Source organism: Festucalex cinctus, chromosome 4, assembly GCF_051991245.1.
Source record: "Festucalex cinctus isolate MCC-2025b chromosome 4, RoL_Fcin_1.0, whole genome shotgun sequence".
Taxonomy (NCBI): Eukaryota; Metazoa; Chordata; class Actinopteri; order Syngnathiformes; family Syngnathidae; genus Festucalex; species Festucalex cinctus.
In genome coordinates this window covers 19,105,204-19,131,121 of record NC_135414.1, presented here as the reverse complement: position 1 = coordinate 19,131,121, position 25,918 = coordinate 19,105,204, and the positions used below count along the sequence as shown (strand labels likewise).

The following is a 25,918-nucleotide window of genomic DNA, read 5'->3' as shown; positions in this document are numbered from 1 at the left end:
AACAATACACAATGAAATTTGACCTCTTCATTTAACCTATATCTGAGAAGCAGGTGGCAATAATTGTGTAGCACTCAGGGGACAAATAAAGATCTTTTGTCCGAAACCGGCAATATTTGGTTTCAAATTCAAAACCTTGAATATGGTTGGATTTTAAGTAAATAATGAAAGCTAAGACATAATTCCTATTAACACCTTTTACCCCCAAGCAGGGTCCAAATAATCTCATTACCTAACAAACCCAGAGAAGGGCCATTTGGCCCTGCACATTTGTATTAATTTAATCGTTCACGTATTAGCATCCACTGTAATTACTCCGGATTTCGGCTACTTGGATTTAGGATTTAGGCTGTTCCTCCCATGCTTGGAAGATGTCTAGCACAATTCCTCATTCATAAGCACAGGAACTTTGGCATATTTCCTAATATGTCGCCAATTCTAAATGCCACTTTGCATAATAGAAATAAACGCAAAATAAGCCACAAGTCAGATTGCGGTGTCAGTGTTGTATTATGACTCCTTGGAAAAGTCAAGGAAGGTGTGATCTGTCCCAAACGTATTTTAGTTGAACTGACCAAATGTGAGTGCACAACAGTCATAAGAATGTTAGAGGAATAGATAGAATTCTTACACTGTGTTGCATTGTCATCCAGACGCCCCTCTAGTTGAAGAAGCAGCAGCAGAAAAATGAAGAAGACAGACTTAATTGGACACAGGTCGAACAGACAAATACTCAAGTTGGTGGACCTTAAGCTAAATGATAAATGGTGCTACTTAATAAAGCAATAGAACTGCCTCAACTCAACTGTGAAATAATTATCAGACTTACTACCATCAGATCTGATTAATGAGCATATTTTTTTTTGCATCAGGGAAGAGAAATAAGCATTTGAGCACTCTGTCTAACATTCGTTTACAATCGACTATATATCATCCACATGAAAAGGAAATGAATTTAGTGAATTTTGCTGTAAGTGATGGCAGACTTGGCAAAGGCTTTCTGAGTGTAAGCTTTAGTCTAAAAACATAAAAAAAAGGGGGTTATTTTCACATATTTCAGCATCCTGGCAATTACAGATCTTGTCAGATGATTTTAACAAATTACTATGGTTGTATTTTGCAGTACGACCCCTGCAGATGCATCCATTTTTATGATTTGGAAATGCAAATTATTAGAAACGCCTATCAAAATGATGTAGTGCACTTTTACATCATTGAAATAACAACTCTTTAATTACTAAATAAATATAGTAATCTGTCCCCGGTTCATACCAGTCGATCCAGGCTTGTCTCTGTGGCTGTGGTTGGCTTTTCCTCGGGAGGGTACGGTCTGAAACGGGCACTGAACACATCTGAAATGCCACGTGCAGACCTGCCTATGCCTGAAGGTTTTGGTGGACCGCAACTCTGAAAAAACTAAAAGCAGGGAGACAAAAATGATTTGAGAGATAATACTACATAAGTCCAAAACAAATCCAGAAAGACAAAGATGATTATAATAAATGGAGGGAAGAAACCAATGTGAATATATTGGATATAGATAATTGTGGTATTAGCTTTGGTAATAGTCTAACATTATGCAAATTTAACCCTCAAATGCTAATAGCAAAATATTTCTCATTATAGCCTCTGAATGGATAATTCTTCTTCGAGTGCTGGAGAGCAGGTTTCAAAGCAATGCAAAAGTTCAGTTATTGCAGAAAAAGAAGCGCAAAACAATAAATTCCTGAACCAGACATTAATCAGTCTGAATTTCTCTTGGTGCATTGTGAGACTAGATTGTTTGACAATTGTCGACAACATAGCCTCTGAGGGGTGTTCAGAATCAGATCCCAACAAATTCAAACAGCAAAACTCATCAGCCTTTGTGGCCTCTCTGCTGGCCCCCAATTCTGTTTGTTGAGGGGCTACGTGGCTATTATGACAAGGGCTGTCTTTTGTCTAATATTTATCAATCCTTCATCGCGATTACAATTCTTATATCCTGTGCATCGCACAGAAAAAGTGATTTTCCACAGGTCAGTGCCACTGGAGTGAAGGTACAATGCAATGTGAATTTTGCGAGCCATCGTAATCTCCGAGCAATCTTTTAGCCAAGCAACAATCTTTTGGGAAGAGAGCCTCAGGTGCATAGACAATGGTTAAAGTTATAAATTGCAGCTGCTGTGATATGGGGAAGAATGGGACATCTTATTCATACTGACCTGTGTGAATCTAGCCGGGAGATGGGCTTAAATACACCGGAGTGTAAAAGTTGAAATGAAGCTTGCCTTTTGATAAGAGAAGTTTTTTTTTTAAACTTGGAGCTTTGGAATTTTCTATTCCGAAGATGGATGAGTAATTTGAAATGGAAAGAGGTTTAAGAATAAATGAGCTTCTTTATTTGCAGGTTAAATAGAAGTCATCTCATTGAACAGTGAATCTTGAAGGCATTTGTGCTGCACATTAAAATAAATTAGCTGATTGGAAATTTGATTTCTAAGTATGAAGTCTGTCCTACTATTTTAGCATTTCAAGACAAAGTCATGCAGTAATCAGAAACATCTTGCATTTTAAACAAGTTGAAGAAATTTACCCTTGCTGACAGTATCTTGTTGTTATCCTGCATGGTCATGATGGCCTCTGAAATCTTGAGGTCAATTGGCTCAATGACTGCTTCCATGTGAAAAGGTCCTTGCAGTCTTTCTGCTACCAGCAACATGGCATCTGTCACAACATGAAAAAACAAAACAAAACCAAAAAAAAAAAAAAAACATCCACATGAGAACCACACTTCCTTTTAAATAAAACATTTACAAAGGAAAAGTCAACTATTGATCATGTTTGTGAGCAGATGAAAGAAATAGCTGCACAATGCCCTGCATTTGAGAAGAAATTGTAAAACTTAAGGTTATCCATGCTTTTATCCCCAGTAGACTTGATTATTGTCGCGGTCTTTTGACTGAACTCCCACAAAAGAGAATCAAACAGTTGCAGCTCATTCAGAATGCTGCAGCTCGGCGCTGACCAGAACAAAGAGCTCAGAACATATTACGCCAGTCCTAAAGGCTTTACACTGAATCCCAGTCAGGTCTACAAACCACTCAATGGTTTGTGTCCCGAATACATTAAAGAAAATGCAGAACACAGTAGGGCTCTGAGATCTGCACACGGGTCAATTAGTGTAGGCCAGAGTTTGAATCAAACATGGTGAAGCAGCGTTTTGCTGTTGTGCTGCGCACAAATGCGATTAGCTGAGTGAAATCAGCCCAGAGTGTAAATACTTTACCAGGATCCAAACTTTTCTTTTTTTTTTTCCATAGCTTTGATTAAGTTCTTATAGTAATTTTAGATTTCTATTTGTGTTATTTTTAAATGTTTTTAAGTCTTCTTCCAAAGTACGTCCTTTTCATAATTTCGAGAAGCTACTTTTATTTTCTGAATATCATTAGCTGTTGTGTTTGTAAATGTTTTGAGGTGCTATGTCTGCTTGTTTGAAGCACACTGAGTTTCCATGTGTGCTATTTCAATAAACCTTTGCTACCTTTCCTTGCATTGCAATATCGGAATATATTTTAAAAAATCTGAGAGTTTTGTGTTGTTGTTGTTGTTGTTGATTCTAAACATTGGGTTATGCCAGATTGTGGAGGAGTTCCACGGGGCTAGTTGCAGCTTCAAAAAAATTGGATGTCGACCAGCTCACCAGTTTCAGCGATTTGTGAGGTTACTCAATTCTTAAGAAACCGATTGATATGACACAACCTAGATTGATTTTCAAGTAATGCTTTTAAAATGGCTTTACTTTGAAAAGTGGGATGAGAGCCATGATAGACTCCGCTTCTCTATTTCTTAGTGGCAACTTCTTTGAAGAGCACTCCTCTTTGTTTACACTGCAATCTAAAATCGAACGTGACGCTTGGTTTCATTTCCATCAGGAGTTGGCTGGAGGTCAACGTAGGGGGCCAAACTCAGTCCAATGCCGTTTTCAGCCGTCTGTGTTATGCAGTCGTCACTCGAACTGCGTGGGAGAAAAGCCTCGGGAGAATTCAAAGAGAACTGCGACCATATTGGAGACAATTCCTTGAATCATTCGATAAAGGGTCGATGACCTCAGTCCTGCATGTGATTGATATGTGGCCAGTCTTGGGTGAGCCTCTCGCCCAAAATCTTCTGATTAGGTTCACGTGACCTGAATAAGGCAAGCGCTATACAAAATGAATAAATAAATAAATAAATGGGTGTGACGCTCAGTTGCTTGCGTGAAAATTGATTATGAGCATTTGCTATAACTGCTATTACTTTATATTAAGTTTAAATTAAATTCTTTAGGAAAGGTAAATTAAAATTGACTTCTGCTCATGAATTCATCAACCTCAATGTAGATAGAACATGTTTGTGATGAAGATGATTCTGATGGCCTATATTAGTAATGACTTCTTCTATTCTCACTCCCATGTACAGTTTTGACTATTAACTCATTCACTCCCAGCCATTTTCACAAAAGTAATTCCGTTCGCTCCCGGCCGTTTTACCGGATTTTGACTGATTTTGCAAGGCCCACAGAATATTATGTTCAATTGCTATAAAAGCATGGAAGATTAAAGATTAAAAGATTAAAGGCTCTTCTTTCATCAGGAAAAAAAAACTGTTTCTATCTGTTTCCGTTTAGCAGCAATTAGCATTAGAAGAGAGCTAAGTTTCATCAGTTTTCACAAATATTTTTAAAATTGTAAGTAATTTAGCTTTTTTTCCTAGAGGGCCCTGGTTGATCTCCTTTGTTCTGCTGCCACCCGCTGGCCATTTGTGTACTAACTACCATTTCTGCAACCGTTCTTTGCAGTTGAGAGGCTGCATCAAAGCCTTCTCTATGCTCTAGCATAAAAAAAACAACAACAACAAAAAACAAACAAAAAAACAAACAAACGTATAAATACGTCTTTGGGACACTTACATTAAAAAACAAAAAAACAACAACATATTTACACGTTATTGGGAGCAAATGAGTTAATAATGATGGAACGAATGACAACATGTGACCGACCATATATGAATTTTGCAGATACACTCATGCAGTTAAGTAGAATGTGAGCCTCCTTTGCCAAACATCATTTCAAGTAAAACCCCATCAAGTGTGTCCGTCCTCAAAATTTCACAGCTACCCGAGAGCCCTAGTTAGGAAAGGGGAGGTGTGTGGGGGGGACAATATTGGCTTTGGTTCTCAGGGTCTAGGGAGTTGTGGGGAGGTAAGGTTACAGTTGGAAGCAAGCCATGCAATTAAAAAGAAATGAGCAAATGAAATCAATGAGGATTGTTTACACAGTGGTGTCACTAATCAGAGGGCAACACATTCTTATATCCTAATTATGAAAAATAATGTGCCAGAGGCAAAAAGCGAGATGACAAAACAACGGTACTATATAATAAAAAAAAAAAAAAAAAAAAAAAAAAAAAAAAAAAAAAAAAGATAACAACAACAAAAAATCTTATTCTAACACTATTATTGTAGAAAAATGTGACAAAAATGATCACAAAATCACAGGATAGGTGAAAAATCTGCGATATTTAATTACATCTGTACCATTTTAAAATATGCAATACAGTGAGTCCACAAAAGCGTGACGCAGTATGGCGAGGAACGATTTTACTTAAATTGCAAACCATATGAGTATTACTGTTGCAGCGATCCATGCGGGGGCGGGGCTGGCCAGCTGCTGCTTGTGAGCGCAGCCGCCATGAGCTCGCTGCTGTGCGCACTCGAGCAGGTGCTGGCAATTGCTTCAATCAGCAGCACGCTCTCGTGCACCTTTTTGGACTGTTTAAAAAAAATAAAATAAAAAAAATTAAAATAAATAAAAAAAAAATAATAATAATTCACACCAAATAAATAAATAAATAAATAAATAAATGAACCACCCAGACAAAGTAGATAGCAAAAATTCAACGCTGACCAAGATCTCGTATTAAATGTTTTGTGAGAAAAAGTCAAATTCTAAAGGAGTGTATTTTTTTTTCTTCTGTACCAGGCTGTACTAGGATATGTGGTGCAACAATACAATTCTACTCATATTACCTCAACATTGCAATCATTTAATCTTTCAGAAAAAAAAAAAAAGTAATTGAAATCCAGCTTCCGAGTTCTTCCTCTTTTCAAGTGTGAGGAAATTACACTAAACAACACTTGATAACCATCTTTCGACAAGGCGGTTTGTCTGTTAGAAATAGAACCGATTCTGATACACCAAGGGGCAGAAAAATCAGCAGCAGGCCTCTTCTCGTCTCTCTGAGGATATTTTAACAAGGGGCTGACAAGACAAATGATGATGATGCGTCCGTCATGATGCAGAGCTGGCTATATTTGTCACAATGGCAGTTGACGGATGGTCTGGTATCACAAACCGGACACACATGCACACACGCACACATGAGCACGCACACCACACTTACAAGCAAGTAAATTCCAGCTGACTTCAGAAGTTTATACGCACCGTTTGCTTAGAATCTCAGATAGCAATGACATTTTAGACGACTGTACGGTACTTGGATTATAGTTTCAAAGCATCATTCATGCACGCTTTTTATCTTTGGCATGTAAATATATATACTTCAAGGAATGTAAAAATAGTTGTTTTAGTATCCACGTTTATTTATCTATGGAGTATCTCACTCCACATTTATCAAATGTATGGGAAAGGATAATCTACACTAATTGTGTTTATTTTACATTACAAATGTAAAATAACTTAAGTGGACAGAAAACTGGACAGAAAAAACATGTTTATGACATTTGAAGGAAAGAATGGCAGTGGTGTTTTCCATGATCCCCCCCCCCCCCAAAAAAAAATAAAAATAAAAAAAATAAAATACTGTTAACACCTTGGAAAAAAATCCAACTTCTATAACTCTGTGGCAGTAAAAACATAAAAATAAAACAAACCTTCCCTTCCTTTTCTCTAGTGGTCCCCTGTGTTAATCACATTCCAGCATGAACAAAGTCCACATAAATGTCATTAAGTGATTGTGAAGAAAAATTTTAGTCTAAGCGAAGATTTAAATGAATCGTGATCCAGACTGTCTACACATGATGATTTTATGTACTGTTACGCTGGGAGGCGACCTGTGATACATTTAGAAGTGGATTTTGGAAGACAGATCAATACTTTTTTGAAAGTTCTTTAGTTTGCTCATCAAAGTTTTTGGGGAATAGAGAATGTATCAAAAAAATATAGAAGGCATCCAGAATTACCTTCGATCATACATTCGAAAAGATGCTATACTTTGAAATTTTAAATGAAACAGGCACATATGTCTGTATGTATTTATCAATGAATGTTACTGATTGAATAGATAAAATATATAGTACATTAAAAGTCTAAATATATTACTTTTAGAGCTTTTTAGAGCATTTTAAATTATTATTACGCAGGGAAACACACTTCCTGGGCAAATGGGAAGAGTCACCAGGTGCATAGTCAGAACAAGATAGACATGCTGAAAATTGCAGCACTATTAGTCATTTTGTAGTGGAACCACTAGGTTTATAAAATGATTAATGGAGGAAAAACAGAATGTCATAAATTTAACACAGTGCTGTCATTCAGATCTGGTGGGTCATTGCCCTTCTTGTTCTTGTGCAAAAATGAAGAGGAAAAGTCAAACTAGACAACAAGGGGGAAAAAAACTTCATCCCATTAAAACTAGGGTGCAATAATATCAATAAATTTTCACAAACATCTCAAGGGTTCCCTTCCTCTAACCAGATTTAAAATTCTGTTACAAACGCAGCTTTTCCCATTACTGTCAGGAACAATGTCCCTTTGCGGCGATGGATTTGCCTCTTCACAAGTGAACAAGACACTAACTTTTTAACAGATGTCATAAAGCAGAGAGACATTTCATTCAGTACACAGGGGCCTGTGTTGATCTGAGGCTTCAGACATGCCACCCGAGAGAACACATGCTATGCAGTCTGGAGGCTTTTTGGAATACAGACCTGTCACAAATCGGCAAGTGGCTCAGAAGCACACTCGGCTTCACATAGTCGTCAGACATGTCTCGAGCTAGAATTCACCTCATTTAAGGAATAAAACAGCTAGTGTGATGGTGGTGTACATGACAAATAAAGCATTAAACCTGAAAAAATCCAAAGGGAACATTCAATGTGCCTCCTTTGTATGCATTTAACAGTGAGTCTTTCGGCAAGCAGCTACTTACAGCCTAACTGCAGTGCTCTATTACTCAGCAAGCTCTGCTGGAAACTCGACAGAAAATATGTTTGCCTAGGATCTGCTCTCCTTTATCAATCCCAAACAGCAGGGACCACAGCCAGCTTTAAGCACTCAGCCCGGGTCCTTGCAATAGAAAACACCAATGCACAGTTGCACACAGAAAAGAAAAAAAAACGAAGGAATGGCTGAACAAATACAATCTCAGTTTTGTCTCTATAAAGCTTTCAGAGCAGAACCAAATGTAGCATATCCGATTGAAATCCCACAGAGACAATTCCCAGACCGAGCCATGAAAAAGTAACATTGCCTCGACTTTGAAAGTACACACGATACATACGTGCAAGAGGAACAGATGCACTGAGACCAGATTTAATCATTTACTTACCAGTGAAAGTGTTCCATTCAAGATCGAGGTCAGCCTGGTTTGCGAGACAGCCTCTCATGACGTTTTGACAGTAGTTTTGGCAGGGCTTGAGTCCAGGCATGCCTCGACAATATGGGCAGTACAACATCCTGGTCAAGGCTCTGACACACGCCGGAGCAACATTCACCTGCAGAGCAGCCGGATATGCCGAAATAAGAGATACATATTATAAAACAGAAGGCTGTCTCTAAATGATCAATGGTAAGGAATACAATTTCTAGAGAGAATTGATAGGGCAAATATGCTTGCCACCACCATTATCTGTCTCAAAGATCATCCAGCATTTCAAAAATGTCTGGATGTGTTCAGTCCCTAACTCATCCGTGCATTTTCTGGGCAGTTTATCCTCAGTTGGTTTCACTGATGAGCTGGATCTCAGTTCACTTTGGGCAAGAGACGAGTGGCACATTAGACTGACCACCAGTCAAACACAGTGTGATACAAACAATTCCCAATGAACAATCAAACAATATTTAAAATCTTCAGTAAACCTAATATACAAGTTTTTTGATCCAGAGAAAACCACAAAAGCATGCAAAGCCTGAACCTAAATTCTAACCCAAAGACTCGGTAAGTGGAAGTGCCAAGCAATATTCCACTGTGCTGCCCTCTGCAGATTTTATCATTTTAACAAATGTAAGCACAATTAGTGCTGGTGCATAAACCTCCCATTGGATGGCAGTTCAATACATTTGCGAAACACTGCACATATGTCACGTGTCCCGAGTGTGGACATGTAAAAATGCACTAGATAAAACAGCGTGGCAACATGAGCTTTTCAACACTGTCCATCGTGATCCTTTGTGAAGGCTGCGCCTTTTGTTATTGGGCCATGCTACTCAGTGGCTTGAGTGAAAGTGACAGGATTCTCACATCTGCTTCCCTTCAGAGGTGGGGATGCAGAACGAGGAGTACATCTGATAATTGGCCTGTCAGCCTCTGTATTCATGCTTGACTCTAGATTGTGTCCAGCATATACTCTGGAGACTGCTGTGCGCCTCTGTGTTAGACTGGTAACACATCAGACAGCACCAGTCATACGACGAGACCACTGGCTGCATTCTAAGCCTTAGACTTCACACCAATGAAGTCCTAAAAAATATCTATCTATCTATCTATCTATCTATCTATCTATCTATCTATCTATCTATCTATCTATCTATCTATCTACCTACCTACCTACCTACCTACCTACCTACCTACCTACCTACCTACCTACCTACCCGCTAACACAAATATCTAGCTAGCTATTGTCTTTTCACTAGCTAACTATTGTATATATCTATCTATAGCTAGCTAACTATTGTATATATGCATCTAAAGCTAGCTAACTATTGTATATGTATCTATAGCTAGCTAACTATTGTATATATCTATCTAAAGCTAGCTAACTATTGTACATATCTATCCATAGCTAGCTAACTATTGTTTATATCTATCTATAGCGAGCTAACATTGTCTATATAGCTAGCTAAGTATTGTATATATCTATCTATAGCTAGCTATTAACAATTCCTAGCATCTGTGTGTTTCTGATATTTCCGCAATGCAACACAGTGTGCACTTTAATAATAGTATTTGTGACATCTGAGTCTCTGTCTAACTTTCATCTTGTCTGTTGTTATCACTGTGGTTTGTCTTTGATTTAGTACAATAAATATGTGTGTTATTGTGTGGGAGAACAAATAGAAGAAAGAAGCTCAGGAAAACGGCAACCCGTGTGACATCGACTCTATTAGTGCACTTGCTGCCACTATTTGGCAACTGGCAGCAAGGATCAAATTCAACATATTTGACATTTGCAATCTGCTACTGACATCATGCAATGTCTTGTTAAGAAGCCATTACAACTAGGTTGCTTGTTGCTGTTTTCCACTGCTTCATGTAATCTGCTTGTGTTATAGTAAATTGTTTATATCACCCTAGGAGTATCGTTAACAGGGTGACATTTTTAGAAAACAAGGGACATTTAACAGCAAACACACTTGCAAAATATCATATTCGGCTTAGACACAGGCATTTCCCATTTGGATGAGAGACGCAGTTGCATTTTAACGCAGTTAAAGCAGTTGCATCTGATAAATCCCAAAGCAGTCTTCATAAAGACTGTTTTTTAAATTTTTTATTTTTTTATTTTTTTTTTTAGCCAAAGCATTTATAATTCTATGTAGAGTCAAAAGCAGACATTTACCAGACATGAAATAATATTTATTAAATGCAACCTGTAATTACAGTTAACTTTTTAATTAGCATGGGGTTTGAATCTTATGCTTGAGAGGGGAAAAACAAGTCAGAACAGATTTAATGTACAGATTTAAAAATAAATTTAATGTACGGAAAATATTTATTATTATTATTATTTTTTTTGTAAGCCCTGCTCACGTGTGTGATGAGTTAAAGGCAGAGGACAAATACTGTTTTAGTCTCTTTTGTTTACACGATGACATTCTTTCCCACAAAGCATTTGAGTGTGTTATTCAATGATTTGGATTTTATTGCTTTTAAGAATAAAGTCAAATTGGAAGTTTATTTCTGGGATAAGCAAACAATGATATACACTAGGGTTACACAAATGCACATCCTAAAACAATATATATATATATATATATATATATATATATATATATATATATATATATATATATATAATTATTATTATTATTTTTTCTCCAATGAGTCCATTTATCAAGGTCGATCAGGCCACTTGCGACAATACTGCAATATTCAAAACAGAGTACTGTACTTTGGAATTTAATATTTGGCGCTGTGCCCCAAACAGGAAACTGTTTGTTGAAATAATTTTGAATTAGCATTTTGACATAAGTTCATTGGCCTTTGAATGGGGAATGTGCACCCCTTGTGGAGACATTATAAGGATTTTTCAAGGATTTTGCTAATAAATGTTGACATGAGAAGTGAGCTCTCGATATTAAGTTGTTGTTTTTTTAATATATTTCATCTGTACTCTCATGTTTTAGAATTATATCCCAGCTGTAAACATGTTTCAGATGCGCCTGAGTTTGTCAACATTGTTAAATTGTTTGCCGTTGTTTCAGTTTGCTCTGTGTGCGCTGGATGAAGGGTAATCTGATAATCTTGTTAGCACATCTTTACAGTTGAGTGACTGGAATATTTCATGGCGGGCTGAGGGCAGGACTGCGGCGGAAGACGTCTCAGATCCAGTGTAAGATTAACACACACTAATCTACTCATCTGATGTATAAGCGCGATGATAGCGCCGCATGGTGTGTGTGGGTACCGTATGTGCGGGAGATGATACTGAGACTGAGAAAATGGCCTGCTCATCAACCTTCAGTTTTGAAGGAGCAGTATGAGCTGTTCATCTGACAAACTATTGAGCTGCCATGGAAGTATCCTTTATTAAGGATTAACGTGTAATTTAAATGCCGTCATCTTGAACACTGCCTGTATAAAGTCATGAGCTCATTCGCCCACCTGCTAACACGGCGCATATAAAAAGTCAGACCACATTATCAAGAGCAGATTGATGAGAGACAGCTTGGAAAAGACACTCACGGAAATATCACCTTGCCTATCCAACCGGGTGTTGTCGCGCACATACGGCGTGAACTCCCTCCAGGGGGAGTGCAACCGAAATGGCTTGGTGCCACTTGTGAGAAATGACAATATCTTTGCAAGCTACCAAGGCCAATCAAGGAGAACACTGGTGGGACAGTGAGAGCGATGCCAAGAATTTGTCTCAGCCATTCTGTCATAATTTTTGTCATTGAGCACATTGCTTTCACAGCGATTGGACACGGGTGTGGGACGGTGCTGCTGACCCGTTGCCCCCCACTCAATTATACAGCCATTAGTGTCGATAGCAGTGTGACTGATCTGTCATTGTGCAAAACAGACTGTCACTTGTTCTGAAGACAAACATGGCTAACAAAACATTTTGGGAGGAACAAGATTTTCAGTAATTACTACTAGGTATTGCATAAAAAAAGAACTGTGAACTGATGTTAGAGTAATTCCTTACAAGAATCTTGTATATGCTCAGAGAAGGTTAGAGTAAATCCTAAAATCCCACATCAAACGCTCGCCTCCTGCAACACTGACAAGTGATCTGATGTCGAATAATGCTGTTAGATTTCCACAAAGCAAGAAAATAAAAGGGACTGGAATGATGTTTAGATGCTCGTGGGGAAATAGAGCCAAGACGCACTGTGATAAAAAAAAAAAAAAAAAAAAAAAAAACAGTAATGATTTCCTCATGATTGTATAGTATATTCTAAAAAACAAAATTAGTTTATGAAGACCAACTAGTGTCCATAACAAAATATGTAAAGTTGATGAAAATCTGAATTGAGAATGACCCCTAAAATCCAATTCAATTCTTGAATTTAAATTTAAGTGAACAGGAAGCAGAATTGCAAGTCGAGTTTCATTTGCAGGAAGTAGAATCTAAATTCCATGAAATTCATGATGCAAAATGTAAGCGTGTGCATCAATAAAGCTTTACAATATTAACCTATTTACAACATGAATTTCACAAAATTATTGTAAGGACTTCATACATGATACTCAATTATAGTAAATATTAAAATGTATTACTGTAAAATCCCGTGTACAATAAACCAACCAACCCCAAACCCCCACCCCTAAAAAAACCCAAAAAAACACCCTCTCTCTCTGTATAATACGATCCTTTGATTTACTGGCATTCTTTATTATAATGGGCAACTTTTTTTTTTTTTTCCTGACTGCCAAGGACATTTTAATGATTTGAGTAATTTTGGGCTGCTGTCTGAAAACAATGTTAATTTTTTTAATTTGTTTTTATTATTTTTTTTAATTGGCCCTAGTTTTAGAGAGATTGGTATTTTCAACAATTAATTGCTCATTCATTTGGCGATATCAAAAACGTTTGTTCTCTAATAAAAGTGAAACAAGATTGAAAAAAAATATAATAAAACGTGATTTTTAGAATTCCGTATATAGTACAGTGGAACGATTTTGGGTCTTATTGATGGAATTTTCCGATAATTGTGTTTTTTTTTTTTGTTGTTTTTTTTAATGAACATATAAACCATTGCTAAGATAAAACAGATCATTAAAATTGAAAAACTTGGAAAGTGTTAGAGGCAGGCTGCTGCAGATGACAAGCGACATACTGCCATGACCATTCCTCGACCATGGGGTGGGACAGTGCAACCGCCTGATGAAATTCCAATGGCCTCCCCCGCTCCTAATTAATTGCGTGATAGGTGTCCCACCAATATTATTCATGCATCACTTTCTTTTTTTCCACCAAACACCTCTCCTCAACTTGAGACTCCCTGGACTCCTCGTCTTCAGTGTAGGATGGCGCCTAAGAAGATTCTAGAGAATCTGCTGTGAATCAATGCGTGTCTGCCTGTCTTGTCAGAATAATAATAACGTGGGCAGATGTGACTCTATGAAGGAGCACAGCGGTCCCCCTTGTGACCTGCATGAGTCAGCACAATTGTCTGTCTTTGGTACACTACGGGATGGCCCCGCTGATTTATCCTGACATGAACCGTGTTATGTGGCTTGTCTGGAGCAGCAGTTGGGACTGTTTCTTTAATTTACAGAGACAAGCGCAAACATGTTAAAAGCCAGCCTCGTGCTCGTGCCACTGCACCATGAGCTATTTACCATCTCTTGTGGTTACATGACATGCATAGACAATATTGTTGTCCCTCCGCATCAGATAAAGGCGCATTTTCTGTCCACCTGAGGGAAGGCCAGCATCCTATCCTGAATATCAGAAGAAGGGGGAAAAAAAGCCTCATTTGTTCGCAAGGCGATCCCGGGACAAATGCTTGACAAGCTTTAAATGGATGTTGAATAAAAATGTGGTGAAATTCTGCTTCAATCAAGGTGTCATGAGGCCATCATCGTCTGATATGGTGGCATATACAGCAAACGTAAATTCATGCAACAAAAAATAGAGTAGGGAAAGATGGATTAAAAAAAAAAAAGTTAGGGCTGAGTGTAAAATAATCAAATAATCTATCAAATCGATTTTCCTTTTCAAGCCCGATATCGATTCATGAAACCATGAATCAAATATTTTAATATCTCTTTTTCTCATAAGCAAATAGAATTTTAAAGGCTGATTTTTTTTTTAAATATTACTTTGCCTGAACTTACTATTTACATGAATGGAAAAGTATTTTCTTATATTTATGAAATGACCTAAATATTGCACTTTTAGACAATTCAGAATCTTTTTAATTTATATTTATACTTATTGAATTAGAATCATCCTTGGTGATTTCAATGTTTGTGTAACACTTAAGAGGTAATAACACATCTTAAAATTTACTTTGGAATTTAATATTTGTGGTTTTTATCATGTCATTGATATTTAAAAAGAATTGATGTTCCATAATTAGTCAATATCAGATTGAAATGAAGTGATTTTAATCGAATTGGGAAAAATCGAATCGAACTGGACTCTTGCGAATCGAAATCGAATCGATTGAGGAAATTGGAATCGATATCCAGCCCCATTTATTCTATTTTATTTTTTTTCAAACCAAGTTTCTGGGTTGCTCAATACATAAATGGAGCGAGTCTGTATCATTCAGAAATAAAACACAATTGTGCAAGCACATCTTGTCATCTACACTCCATTTCGTTACTATCCTTTCATGTCTTTGTATTTCAGGCACATGCTGTTGATCATTCTTCCAACATTCTGCAGTTCATCACAGATCAAAATCTTTTAATTAAAAAAGGCATCTTTGCTGCAGCACATTTCCCAATGATGTGCCAAACCTTTTTTGAGCCAGTTGCCATCTGCCATTGCAGCGCTGCGGCCGAGACCTCATCCCAGGCAAGCTGTGAGCGCTGTGAGCCAGCGACAGAGGACCAGACAGACGCTGAGCAAGAGGGTGAGAGACGAGAGTGTGCCGCGCTTCTGTGGGACGATTGCTTTATTTGAAGAAATAGTCAGGCTTTGGAAATAGCATTTACGCTATTTAACTTTGTAAAAGCCTCTACAGGTTTCTCATCTGTACTGCTTGAATGGCAGGAAGGAAACTACAAGTACTTGAAAGTGAAGTGGGGGCAGAAAAATAGACAGTGTGTCAACAAATCAGGCAATGACGGTTTCCTGTGTGCCAGTACTGTTTGGTGGCCTGGTTAAGAATCAATATAGATTTAGGAAAAACATACATTTTACATTCATACACAAAATACTACATTATTTTCTAATTTTAATTAAAATTAAATCAACATAACGCTATGAGTATGCTTTATTTATTAATGTCGTGTGTCTTGTTTTCTTTATAAAACTTGGAAAATGTAACACTGTACATAAAAAAAAAGATCCAAGATCAGGAGCTGGTACAACATAAAATAGAAACTACCTTACACTGTAAAAGCTTCACACAATAATTTATATTTATGTGACCACCTTCTACTGACTGAATACCACCAACAGTTTGTAAAATGTTATGTTGACAGATGGACTCAGCACTTAAGAACATTCACATTTAGCACATAGTAAATAGTTGTACCTGTTGCTTTTCAGCAAAGACAATAAAATGACAGCACTTTAAGATGTATGTTGCGTGTAAATATTAGAAAGTGTCTTTGAGCTTACTGCCATTTCGGGTAACGAGATCAAAATACACCACCACGAAAAGAAAAAAATCCCTCTGTACAAAATACCCTACTTCTTTCCATCATCATGACTAAATATGCATCATGCATGAGGCTGGTTTCCATGCTCATGCACTGTAAGTGATAAGTGCTCTAAATACCCAAACTTTAAACCGTTCCAAAGGTCCAAATCCTCACAATCTTTTCTGAGCAGGTCTTAATGTGACTGGACTGTGTTTTAAGTACCCCTAGTATAAAACTCTTAATGGTCATCATAAAGTGTAATCCAGAGAGATTCTGCTCTTAATCCAGACATGGAGTCCATGACAGTGTTCAGTTGGAGGCCAGCGCAATCCCATTTTATGGAGTGATATCTCTCTTGTTCCGACTTCATTGCAAAAGCCGTAATTATGTATGCTTCCTCATTGTTTTCGTATCATCTCGTGCAAAAGAAACACGGAAAATTGAACAGACAGATGGTTGAAAGCTTCTCTGGAGTGTAAGTGACACTTTTTGTAGTTTGAAAAGCTCCAGTTCAGTCAACTCAACCCAACTCAACGCCAATGACTAGCACATTGCAGGCAGTATGTGGAAACATTTCATACGTTTTAACAGCTGTCAAATCAATTTTATTTTTTTTTTTTTTTTCGTTTTTCTTTTTTTTATCTACACTGCCACAACACCATGACCAAGCAAAGGTTGGACAATGAGGAGTGCATTGTATGGTTTTGCGCTGGAGAACTGTCAACCACGATAACAAAGCCCCCAGTCACCAGACTGACTAGCGATTAACTAGATTTGTTATAAATAGTTCCTGGTGATAATTTATTGTACATTTGATTTTCTAGGAAATTGTACTGTCCTGGATTTAAATTTTTAAAATGCAGTCACCCTAGGCGTGACTGCTGACTCAACTCATCTTCCCAATTTGAAGTTGGATAGTTGAAGCCCAGTTTAAGCTTGAATTGCATTTAAAAACTGCTACCACAAGCATCAACACAACTCTGAAATCATTGGTCATCAGTTGCCAGCATTAGCGGCTAGTTGCTATTAGCTAGCCGCTAAATCAGTAGCTTGGGCAAGAGCCATCACATTTCTTTTCAAAGGCAGTTTACTTAGCAAAAATGACAATGCACACTTTGATGTTTGACAGCCGGCCACGTTTCCAGGTCTTATTGATAAATTTTCAACAAATCGTGCTTACTCAAATGTGCTGCTTTAGCCAGCAAAAATCGCTATTGTGGTTCTGACGTCACTTCATCTCTCATCCCAGAATCTCACTAATATTTCTAAAGAAAATACAGTTTGTTGCTATCCACGGTTTAGATTTTGGGGAAAAAATGTTGATTATCCAAAAATGAAAACCAAAATGTTTGATCGCTGCAGCCCAAATATACTGTAGGCTACATAGAGTATTTAAATCAGAAGATGAAATTGGAACCATGGATTGACAAATGTCACCTCACAGAAATTCAACTGCACAACATTTGATTTTGATTTAAATATGACTGGAAATTGGTGCAAGTATGTAAAATAATAAATACTTTGTTTCATAAATTATTAAACCCAGCCAGGAAACTGATACTTCCCTTTTTTATTTGTGCTGGCTGCATCAGCGACCTAATTTCCACACTTTCCTCTGGAGCTTACTGTTCCTGCTATGTTGTAAAAAGAAACCATGTGTGAGCACTTGTGCATTGCTTCATAGCTGAAATGAGAGGTTTTTAGTGCTCATCCGTACACTGTCTTAAGTTCTAATGTACTTGGTTGACAGTGTTAACTTATTTTTCCTTCCTGCGCTAAGTTGTATGTCTAAATGTGCTCTTTGTTTGAGTTTTCATCACGGATGAACGCATACACACGGTTAATGGAGGCGGCTTGCTTAGTTGTTGTTGTTTTTAGCCGCAGCCCACAAAGCGTAATGTCTTCTTCTTAATTTTCTTTGACAGTTGGCAAACGTTTCAAAGTGTGTGTGCTACCAACAACTACAGGACTTAAGTGGAACAACAACGACGGAAATGTACAATGAAAACAGTCAAGTCGTGTCTCTTGTCAGTCCATAAAGTGTAAGTACCTCACTCCAGTGTTAGCTTTGACTTGCTGTCGCAGGTGATAACTCATACGGTGGGAGTTGGAAAACAAACACTAACACTTCTCAATAATAATTTGTACAGTGAACGTCCATTTTAATTGTGCACAAGATGACAGAAATGTTTTTACTGCAGACTCTGAACAAGACAAGTCAAAAAGGACATTGAAACTGGCCTTAGTTCAGGAATGAGGTGATAAACTTGAAATTGGGCATAAGGCGGTGACCAGCTACAGTTAAACTATATAGACGTATGTACGAAAGTTACTGCACACTGGAAGCTGTGAGAAGTGAAGGTAATTGTTAGGTCAAGGTGATTTGTCATGTCGAGCTACTTTTCACCTCCAGTTTATGGGCGGTCACCATCCTGACAGCCTTCAGCGATGCCACACTGTTTCCTGGCTGCACTTCATAATTGATGAGGGGGCAGGGAATGTGGGATTTGATCCTGACTGAGCGTACCTTTTAGGTCTCGGATTGATGCATTGCTCATTTCAACGCTTCCTATAGTGCCGTTAAGATTTGGAAACTATTTCCTTGATGTACTCAAAGCGAAGGTATCATATTTATAACAGACATGGCCTGAAAATGAATTACAGTGACAACGACGAAGTACGCCATATCTGCATGTCATGTGGCTGAGTGGAGGTAAAATGTTCTTGGCACAGCAGATAATAAGAAGCAAACACAGTTACAGTAAGAGCAGCATCAAACTCACCTTGGCAACCCTGTTGGCAACTTCTCGACCGACCATGAGGCCCTGGACAAACGTCCGTGCAGCAATCAAGGCCCTGGTGACCTGAGCCTTCAGTTTCCTGGGCACGTCTCCAAAAGGCTTGAGTTGATCTGAGTATTTACTGACACACTCCAGGTAATCGTCTGTGAAGTGGTACTGCGAGTTCAATAGCTGGAACATCCGCTCCAGAAGCCGGGACCAGAAATCATTGAGCATCTCCTCCAGGTTAACGTTGCCCCCTGTGTAATAGCGCTTGAGCTCAGTGAACAGGTCCTGGAACACCTCGGAGTTTTTCATGTACAGCTTCCCAAATGTCCTTGAGAACATGCTGCTCAGAGACCTTTCGGAATTGTCCAGGAGTTCCAAGAAAAACTCTGTATGGATTGATGTGAAAGAGGAAAAAAAAGAAGAGAAACAAAGATGCAAAGATTACACCATGTAATAACTTTTTAATTTCCAAATACAAGACTCTGTGGGCAAAATATTATAGCCAAGACTGGTCTTTTGTATGGGTCGCACATTATTGCACTTTATGTACACTGAAGTGCGATGTGCAGGTGCATTATGTCATAAAGTACCCATTCTACAAAAATATGAATTACATAAAAGTTTTACTTTTTAGTAATAGAGGTGCAAATGTATAAATATAATCTTTCTGATAACCTGCAGTTATTCCCTTTTTTATGTTTTCTTAAAAAATAAATAAATAAATCAGCAGTTCGAAACCTAACTAAATATAATAGGTTATGACAAGTGTTTTCCTTATCAAACTCACCTTTTACACCCAAAGTTGACTGGCTCAATGGGCCTTTTTACAAGTCATAATTAAACCAAGCAAAACATTTTATCATTACAATTATATTTTCTCTGCAATTGGCTGGCAACCAGTTCAGGGTGTACCCCGCCTACTGCCTGAAGCCGGCTGGGATAGGCTCCAGCACCCCTGCGACCCTTGTGAGGAGCAAGCGGTTAATAAAATGGATGGATGGATGAATTATATTTTCTATAATGCAACTAAATAACTTTTTACAATTAAATTTTTACATTACATTACATGCGGAGTACCACAGGGGTCAATGTTAGGTCCAAAATTATTTATATTATACATCTACATATACAACTACATATGTAGAGTATCAAAATTTTTTAAAGTTTGTCTTGTTTTCTGATGATACAAAGATTTTCTGTTCTGGGGAAAAATTGCAACAGATTTTAAAGATAATTACAACAGAAAAACAAACGAGCTCAGCTCTCTCTCTCTCTCTCTCTCTCTCTCTCTCTCTCTCTCTCTCGCTCTCTCTCTCTCTCTCTCGCTCTCTCTCTCTCTCTCTCTCTCTCTCTCTCTCTCTCTCTCTCTCTCTCTCTCTCCTCCCCTCCTCCAAGGAGCCGTTTTGTTTCAAATGTTTATTGAAGACTTGCTGATGGCTTGCGTGGCCATTCAGAGGAATGCTCAAGCGCAGAGATCCAGCAGCAGGCTCGCCGGGGGGACGTGGCAACCACAAGGGAAAGGCGGGTTTTACTGAACCAGGCGTCTTACTTCCACGTGAGAAAAATAACCAGCAAAACACTGAATATTTCATTAAAAGTTACATCGCCATGGTGTCAAAGGTAAGATTTAATCATATGTATGTATATACACAACGCAGTGTGGTCGGACGTGTGAACCGCCCCGGCTACATAGGGCCTATGCCTATAGCTAACTGTGGAAGGACTTAACCGTGATGTAATCCCTTTAAGACACCAACGAGCAAAATCAGCCTCGCAAATAGGATCACATGTTTCTCAATCTACAAGCATGAGCTCATTAATGTCAGCTATTCCTCCTACATCTATCTTTTTAAACAAGCATGTGACACATGAATCAACATTTCATGTGGCAGGCTTGCTCATAAAACATTTGGGGCCTCGTGAGCTCTACTTGCTTGTTAGGCTCTTGGCACTTACAGTAAAGCATACAAAATTCCCACTCATGAACATCAATTGTTCTTGTAATGCCGCTCCCTTTTTCCTTTTGTATTGTTTTACTCTATAGTAAAAGTGATTTGTAAAAAAATATATTTTCAGTCTAAAGATATGTATAAATTAACACCAATGGTATTGTATGATTACAATAAACAAACCTACATCCAGTATTACCAGTTACGTTGAAAAGGTAACTTACTTTATTTATGATTACTTTAGCTTAAAAGTAGTAAATTACAAGTTACTTTATTTGCTGCTTTCAGCAGACGTCGACAGTATAAAAATGACCTGTTCGAAGTAAACTGGGATAGACTCCCAATTCTGTGCTACCCTATGTGATGGGCTTAACTTTGAATTAGCATCCCTTAAAAGTTTAAATTACTGTTGAGTCTATTTGACATGTTTTACAAACCATCATTGTTTTTTTTTTGTTTTTTTAGTAAGTTGTTCAGCCAAAATTCTCTTCCCTTATTTGAACTGTATCCACCCAAAAGAGGTGGGGGAGTTGTCCCTCGTCGTCACTCTTCTTATTTTTCTTGCAGCGCAATGACCTGCCATTACACCTACCTTTGTTTAAATATTGAAAGCCTGTGGGGCTTTTTCCAATTGGATCTAAATCAAGGACAAGCAGTCTCATGTGTACTGAACATGTAATGTTGGCTCTGTACAAGCCTTTAAGAAGCTTTCCAGATGGATAAAAATCATACGTAGATGGGTATTCCACAAAATATGTTTTGCTTGAATACTTGGATGGACAATTCTGACGCTTTGCTTTGCAGAAATTAAAAATTTAAAATAGTGGAATTACAGGATACAGCTCTGATATCAAACACATACAACAAATATGTTATAAGGAAAACTGCTCGACACTATTGAAAGACATTTTCATTTTTTTGTTGTTATATGTTCCCTATCGTATTAGAATATTCTTGAATCACCACCAGCATTGTGCAACTATTTAGCCTTATGTGATTTCAAGGCCAGATCCCTCAAAAATATTGCAGTGGGAGTTTCAGACCGCAGCTGCAGCTGGCCAACTCATTAATGGGACAAAACTCATATCAGGCCACATAATTATCCGACTGAGAGTTATTGACCTTGCACAGCGTTCAACAGCTTTGGAAAGAATAAATGGGTGTGTGCTTACTGACAAGACATGATACATCGAACAATTGTTACACACCAACTCAAATTAGAGCGAAGGTCTGATCAGGTGAATATACCATGAAATGATTATAAAGATGTGGAGAGAGGGAAAGAACAAAAAAAAGCTGTTAGTCGGTAAGTAACTCTGAAACAGCAGCTTGGTCTTTCCATGAGCCTCTTAAAAATCGTCCGAGGATTATATCTTTTTTTTGTATGATGTTTTTAATATTATACAACAGTATTGTTAAGCTCCGTCATATGCACAAACCATGTTGAGATATTTTAAAAAATCTGATGTCACTCTTTTTTTTAATCACTTTGTTGACCTTTTGTTGTTGATAAGCACCAGTTATAACCAACTAAAAAAAATGTGTTTTTTTTCCCCTCGCTCTCTTCAAGAGTAACTACGGTCCAATGATCACAACATAATTACATAAAGATGGGCTTTGCAGCAATTACATTTGATACAGAATATATTATACTGAACCGTCCAAGTCATTCTGAGTGTGATAAATCAATTTTCAAGAAGAACAGCGCAAGGGATGCATGGATTTTGCCATAATTACTGGAAATAATTATCATGACTCATAAAAGGTGACCGTTTTGTTCTCAAGTTATTATTTTTATGTGATTAAATGCAATAACTCAAACACAAAATTCCAATTTGCAATGTTATTTACTGAAAAACAACTAAACATTTTATACGATTTGATACAGCCCATCACAGAGCCAGTCACAAACTATCTATAGATACTGAACTAAACGGTGGATCTTAGTCGTATTTTAACCTATTGTATGATCAAAAAGAAGAGCAACATGTTGTTGATGTGTTTTTTGTGACTTCTGATGGTACTTTGAAGAGAGTCCTACAGTAGGACTCCTACTGCAACATGCACCAAAACATGGTGGACAAGGATGCAAAAAAAAAAAAAAGTCTCATTTTGGTGCATTATTATTTTTATTTATTTTTTTTATGCGGGGACAGACCTATTATCAACTCAAATTTTAAATCATCAATAAGGTTTTCAAAACAGGACTTCAAGCATGGCTGTTTCAGAAAGGGAGATGGTTACACAAATAAAACTGATGCAGCATACAAAAAAAATAAATAAATAGAAAAAGAAATTGAATTTACTGTGATTAATCAAATTAAATATTCAGCCATATGTCCAATTTTATACAGAAGAAAATAAGCACACCTGCTGAAATAACTGTATATGGGCACTTCCAATGCACATCTGGATTTAATGAATGAATGCTGTTGAATTCATGACTTTGAAGGGTATCCAAAAGCAGAGCATAACATATTGGCGTGACATAGTTCTCATTGACACAGTAGGTTATTTGATGAGTGACGGCTCATCAATCTTCAATGAATTCATTTTGCACAATAAATGAGAGTGAATACGTAGATGAGTCTGTCACTTGACTCTGATGACAGTGCATTTTCAGTAGATTGCATTGTGTGCAGTGCTATACTGGCGATGAATTACATTCCCCTCACATACCTGCTGCATATAGCAATAGAACTGACAACATCAATATGAAGTTCTCATAATTAAAAGCCCCTTTTATAGGATCTCGGGGAATCGCGGGCCACTTCCACACAGCCCATCAATCACGGACTGGCAGCTCATTTAAGCGTCTTTAATATTGCAGTTGCTACAGCCACGGCCTTTTTACAAACACCAATTGTTTTCTGACAGCAAATAGAATCTCAACTAAATTCGGTGGGGGAAAAGGTCTCACTATACTCCGCTTTTATGCAGAAAACTGACAGATAGAATTGAGCAAAAGGCTCTTCTGAGTTCCCCAAAGAAATAACTTAATGCTCCCTGATAGCAGCAGTGAAGGGGGGCACATATTTGCCTTGGATAATGGGCTTTTAGACATTAATGGTGCACAGCAAGCCAGCCAAACACGGGCATATTACAATTCAGCATCTGTTATATTAGAAGTCGTTCAGTGTCGTCCAAACCAACCATCTGGCCCTGTAAATAAAGGATGAGTGGATATTGGTGCCAATTTCTAAGTTTGTTGCAAGATCAGTTCTGTCTGGCAAATGTGCTGCAACCAACATCTCTAAAACACTGTAAGACATATTACACTACAAAATGGCATCTATGAGGCTCTGAGGAGTAAAGGAAGCTAGTTTGTCTATAAAATATTAATTTTTTAACAAAAATATTTTGTCTAATAACATCACTGGTCCATAGGATGCAGGGCTTGAAATAAGTGGCTCCACACAATTAATAGCAAAACTTTGAGAAACACAGATTTTTAGGGTAAATGAACAGCTGAGATGGTCCCAAAATGCCTCACTTGGCTGAACAAACATGGCGTAACGTGCTTGTAGTCACCAGGTTGAGGCAAACTCGTTGCTACTTATGCCATAGCAGTTAGCTAGCAACAAGCTTTGCCTGGCTACTACTTAATAACTTATCCAACAGCAAAATTAAAAAGTGTCAGGAGAAACAATTTATATAAAATAATGCTAAACACATACCTAAACAGGACCAGAAATGAATTGAATTAATGCTATGTTACAGTGTATAGCAGCTGGGAGGAGTGGCCAAAATGATAAGTTATAATGTCATTGGAAAAGGAAAAAAAAATAGCCTAATTTCTATTTTATCCAGATAAAATTGCACAGTTTAAGTTAGCATTTTTCCCCCAATGAAGATCTTTCACAGAAGATGAAACCCGACTGATGTAGCTAGTTTTCCTTCAGAACACTGTCTGCCACTTTTCGGCGCTCCTATCATCACATCTCAAAGCGCAAGAATAATTGTCCTTGAGGAAATTAATTACCTTTTTGCACTGCCACTCTCTGTGGAAAGTGGGTCTAAGTTAATGAAAGATGAAAAACTGTCATATCTTTCACAGACACTCATTTTTCTGCTTGGAGTTTTGAGCCACTGAGTCTTTGATTGTTTATGCACATGAGAATTTTGATTTATGAACTAATTTCATTCAAAGACACGATGTGACTACTTGCAAAACATGGAGTCGCCACCAACCCCAATAGAAAAAAAAAAAAAGAAGCTATTTTGTGATGGCAAGTGCATTATGCTTTAAGCCACCTTGAAACTTTTTGCTTGAACAAAAGATCTTGAGAATTAAATATTTTTTGCTTATGAGTTCTAAACCTACTCTTAATAAGAGACTTCAACTCATTCTGCATAAACAGTCTAATTGAAGCGAAACATTCACTGTGCAAATTAAACCTGTCTGTAGCCGGATACAGACTTGAATTTGGACCGTTCTGGATACCATTTATTATGTAGTGCACAGAGAACCAGCCCTCGAAAACTCATTGGACAGTTTGATTTCTGACATACCAGTGTGCGTGCATATGTTGGTGATAACGAAAGCACATATTTGGAACTCAAAGGCCCTATTTTCATGGCCAGCACCAGTCTAGCAAAAGGCAGAGTCCTGCACCACGACTTAGACCTGCTTTTAGCTGGTCTAAAGTCTAATCTACTTCCTGTCACCATGTCAGGTGCGCTGGGGCCGTGTAACAGAAAACGCCCTTAGTCCGCCAGAACGCGCAACACAGTCTCCCAAATTCCGAAATAAAATAAAGTAGACTTGCTGTGGCGCGAAAATGAAGGTGCACCAATTTTTACGCCGAGTGCACGTGCACCTTGTCTACGAAAATATGGCCTAACGTCTACATTGCTGCCACATAACGGACTTGAACGGAAGACTCACACAGGCGATTTAGTGGTTTTGTTAGTAACTTAATCAGTCCT

General features: G+C 37.8%; 1 protein-coding gene across 1 annotated transcript in view; it reads right to left on the bottom strand.

The window, feature by feature from the left end:
* Positions 1-25,918, bottom strand: part of LOC144017679 (glypican-6-like) — a 77,207-nt gene that overhangs the window by 16,922 nt on the left and 34,367 nt on the right. The window contains exons 3-7 of the mRNA XM_077519508.1: positions 19,035-19,426; positions 8,590-8,755; positions 2,576-2,706; positions 1,273-1,416; positions 632-661 (exon numbers count right to left, since the gene is read on the bottom strand). Of these exons, the coding sequence (XP_077375634.1) occupies positions 632-661; positions 1,273-1,416; positions 2,576-2,706; positions 8,590-8,755; positions 19,035-19,426 (863 nt within the window). The remainder of the gene's footprint in view (positions 1-631; positions 662-1,272; positions 1,417-2,575; positions 2,707-8,589; positions 8,756-19,034; positions 19,427-25,918) is intronic.